At 44.1% G+C, this 4,396-nt stretch overlaps 1 protein-coding gene across 1 annotated transcript in view; it reads right to left on the bottom strand.

Annotated features, from left to right (window-relative positions):
* usp32 (ubiquitin specific peptidase 32) overlaps positions 1 to 4,396 on the bottom strand; it is a 69,707-nt gene that overhangs the window by 34,085 nt on the left and 31,226 nt on the right. The window contains exon 5 of the mRNA XM_015385013.1: positions 2,508 to 2,667. Within this exon, the coding sequence (XP_015240499.1) occupies positions 2,508 to 2,667 (160 nt within the window). The remainder of the gene's footprint in view (positions 1 to 2,507; positions 2,668 to 4,396) is intronic.

Raw genomic sequence — 4,396 nt, 5'->3', positions numbered from 1 at the left:
TCCTTCTATCTTTATTTTTTTTTTTTTATCCTCTCTTTTTTTGGGTCGGCGGTAAACAGCAGCGAGGTTAATACCGCGATGAAAGAAATATTTTTCTGCAGGCGGGGCGCCTCCTGCTCCCCTCAGGACACTGGCTTGTGCTTCATTTCCTGGGCATTGCGCTGCTGCGTGCTATGCAGAAGTTCTGGACTTGTTATGAATACTCTATCTATTTGTCCAGAATAGAAAAGATCCATAGAAAGTTCATCAGGCAGACGGTGGATAAATCAGCACGGTGTGACAGGGACCCTTGGCATCAAGGATCCACCTTCTGAGGAACCCAAACCTGCAGCAGGGGCCGGCAGACGCTCAGCTTCAAAGGACAAACTGTCTGCTAGCGTTAACACATTTACGGCGTCTCAAAAGGACGGCGACTGAAAGGACGACCAGTTCTGTGTTTAATGCATCGCTGTTAGGAGCACAGGGCTTTAGCAGAAAGGGGAACGCCGACACTACCCCCACTACAGAAAAGCTCCAAATCAATTTGTCTTTGCTTTGAATCAATTACTGCAAAAAATCAAGATTATTGACCGGAAAACCAAAGGGAAACCGAAGTTAGAGAAAATATTCAGAGAAATTTGGCTCGGAACCCACAAAGCTCTGATCTGTTGATATCCAGGCAGTGGTGTTTATTAGCAGGTCCTAACAACATCTTCACCACACTGATTGATCCAAGGACCCTAACCCCCCCACACATTTTAGAGAAACACCAACAGTCATGTCAACCCTTAGATGATGGAGCAGTGAGGAGCTAACAGCAGCCACTAGAAGAAGGTAGGAACATAAAGCTGGGAACAACAGGCCTGAGACGCTTCTAGGCGTAAAAACAAAGACAGGTTTCCAGCAGACAGGAGGCCCCCTGCAGGCCTGATACCCACCTAGAGGTGCGACTCTCTCAGAGAGGCAGCAGAGGTACCATACCATTATCCAGGGAACATCCTCGGACAGGTGTTGCCACAGCCTGCATGCAGCAAAGTCAACTCAGCACTAAGAAAAACAGCTCCTTCTGCAGAAAACATGCAATTCCCCCTAAATGGGTCCAAAACGACGTGACGGCAGATGATTCCCTGAGCTAAGCTCCGTCACCAGTCAGGCTTTACCTTCTCCTTCTAGAAGGAGTCATGATTGAGTCAGTCACTCTCTCTCCAGCTTTCACACACACACAGAGACGAGAAGTTAAGAGGATAAGATGGGAGCAGCAGATTAAAGGCAAAGGCCAGGTTACCTGGACAGGATGGGCTCTTCCAGGCCTCTGCTCCTAATTGGTGAAATTAAGCGTCACTATACTTACTTGGCCCGCAAGCGGCAAACGAAATAATCCATGTCATGCAAAGCTTTTATATAACACCGCACAGCGCCTCGCAGGCGGCCTTCTTTCACTTTGTTTCAACCAAAAGCTGCAATTCTTTCAATTTCTATTTAACATGGCAGAGCCTTTTAAAGGGGGAAACGATGCAAAGCGATGCATAACTACATAATAACCTGCTGGGGCCTCTTTACTCTGGCATCCCTAAATAAAATCTGCTGGCTTTTGAAGTCTGTTTCCGACTGAGGCTGGGTCCTAATCCAGCTGTTCCAGAGGTTTGTTAGTGAACAACCAGCATCATGAAACCATGAGGAGCAGGTTGACGTCAGGGTTAACCTTCGTTACAGAAAATCAGCGGCTCCCCTAAACTAACGGAAGTTTCAGGAAGACGGCGAACAGAGAAGAAGCTGTGGGCAGAGGGGATTAAAGGAACCTTTAATCTGGCCTCAAACGGCTCCGACCATAAGAACGGATGAAATTAGCCCGTAAATATGGACGGACCTAAAGGCTGGTTGAAAAAACAAAACCCTCCAGTAAAGAGAAGATTCTCCAAGTGTTACCTTAGGGTGCTTAATTACATCGATACGCAAAACGTTCAGCTTTTCTTTCTGCAGACGTGTGGAAACCATAAATCCCTCGTTCTTCCACCAACCACTTCCTGTTGGTCGATCATGTGACATCACCATGAAACCTCTGAGGTCTGCCGCCGTCACATGGCGTAACCTTCAGAGGGAAGCTAACTCTCTCTCTCTCTCTCTCTCTAAACATATTTAATATTAGATTGTGACACATTTCAGGGAGAGTTTCTGCTACTGCACTGAAGCATTGTGGGTATTTTGGGTGTTTTCACATTTCCAGCAGTGGAAGGCAGTGACTGTTAACCACTGATCATTAGCCACCGTTTATATAAATAACTAAACAATCTATGAACAACAGCTGAACTGTGATGATGAAGATGATGAGTTAAACAGGAACCAACAGACAGACTAACCGACCAAAATGTCGGATCTTCTCTGCTCATCATAGAAATGTTAGGAAGCTGACAGAGCTTCTGATCTTCTGATCGTCTTCTGATCTGAACTTCCTGTTCGAGTCGTCTGAGCGCAGGAAGAAGAAGTGATGAAAGCGTGAACCATGCAAGTATAGCGTGAAATGGACTCACGGTGTGTGACGCCGGCGAGGGTCTGGTAGAAGGTGGGCGTGTCGCTGTCGTCTGTCAGCGTGACACACACTCCTCCAGAGAGAAGCCAGCGCGACAGAGTGAAGGCCTCCTTGTTCTGCAGGAGCCAGATCCTGAAGCGCTCATAGTTCACTTTGTCACTCTGCAGAAGAGAAAAAAAACACATTGAAGAGCAAATCACCACAGATACACGTCACCTGGCTGTGGAGGGGTGGGGTTAATTTCCCTGGAGGGTTAGGCATGACGGGTGAGTTAACCGAGACAAATTCAACAAACACTCATTGGAAAAACGTCTGATCTGAACCCGGAGCCATGAGAAGCTCCAGCAGGTCTAAATGTTCAACCAGCCTCTTTCTGTGAGCTCAGGCTTCAGGACAGGTTCAGCACCAAGGACAGAAACAGCCGCAGGAAGGTGGTGAATACAGAGCTCTGATGCAGGTCTGAGTCCCTACAGAACGCCTGACACTGGTGTCTTTATGTTTAATCAATAGTATGGAGCACAACGCTGGGATGAAGATGAAGATGATGATGACTGGAACACAGCTGAACCAGAGGGGCTGCATGAAGACAGACATTTATCATTAAGAAGGCTCTAAAACAGCCAGGAAATACTAGGGCAGCTGTGCGAAACAAACCGCCTGGCATTCAGTTTGATGAACTTGACCTCTAGAGGAAAGAGTTACTAATGTCCAGTCCATTAACAGGTTCTAAAAGGTTAGCGCATTCCTGCAAAAGTCTGGCTGCAGACCTGCCCTGTCAGGACGCTTCTTCCAAGCCTTCCCAGAGTAGCAGTGTCGCTACCGATCCATCCTGCGCCATCAGCTCATCCAGATCTACATCCGGGTCGCCCTCAATTTTATTTACTTAAAAAGACCTAAATTACGTTTTTACCTCGACAAAAACAGTAAGCATACTAAAATATAATGTGTTAAAGGTTAATAATGTATTTTCTGAGAAAATAAATGCATTAAAATCTGTTTTATTCCTCTGTTCCTGATCTGCACAGGAAATGGGATGCTACGCTACTTCCAGGAGCTAACTTTATCAGCTTTGGATTTAAACATAAATTAGTTTTTTTTTTTTTAGTTTAATGTTTTCTTTTTCTGTTAACATTATGCTATATGGTGTGTAATCTAAATAAAGCATAAACTAAAATGCAGATAAACAGAGTTTAATCAGATTTACTGCTCTGAGCGTGTCCCATGATGACGTCAGAGACGCTGTTTAACAGAGAAAATGGAAAAGGCATCAAAAATGTCTCAGAAAAGTCATAAAACATCTTTTCAAGATGTGGATTAGCGTTATTTAATGAGTTTATGATAGAAATAAGTAATTATTTATGTAAACCTGGATGCATATCTGTCCCTGCATGCGCAGGATGGATCGTGCTTCCGGGAGGGATCAGGTAGTGACACCTACGAGCTGCACCATTTTATCAGAAGAAGACATATATTTTGTGAGGTTCAAGTCCAAGAAAACCATGTTTTATCATAATTTTGGGGGATTTTCTTTGACTTATTCCAACATGATTTGTCTCTTACAGCCGGATGTTACAGTGTGATTCCTGCTGGAGCGTCACCTAAAGTTAAACGCTGCTGTGAAATCAACCGTTTAGACAATAAAAACACTTCAGAAAAAATTAAATAGATATTTCAAAGTTTTTTGTATGTCTGTTGTTTTTTCAGGTGTTGTGGGAAAAAAAACAGAAGTTATTGTCTATTATGTTCATTATCTGGGTATTCAGTAATTCACTGTGAATAAGCGAAGCTTAGTTCATTTGAAATCACTCATCCTCCACATGATAACCTGTGTGGTTCAATAGCAAAGGGAAGAACAGCGCAGACAATATTATAAGAATAAATAGTATAGAA

The sequence above is a fragment of the Cyprinodon variegatus genome, unplaced genomic scaffold, assembly GCF_000732505.1.
Source record: "Cyprinodon variegatus isolate N-32 unplaced genomic scaffold, C_variegatus-1.0 Scaffold329, whole genome shotgun sequence".
NCBI classification, from domain to species: Eukaryota; Metazoa; Chordata; class Actinopteri; order Cyprinodontiformes; family Cyprinodontidae; genus Cyprinodon; species Cyprinodon variegatus.
The sequence above is the reverse complement of the archived record's forward strand: the minus strand, read 5'-3'. Positions and strand labels throughout refer to the sequence as shown.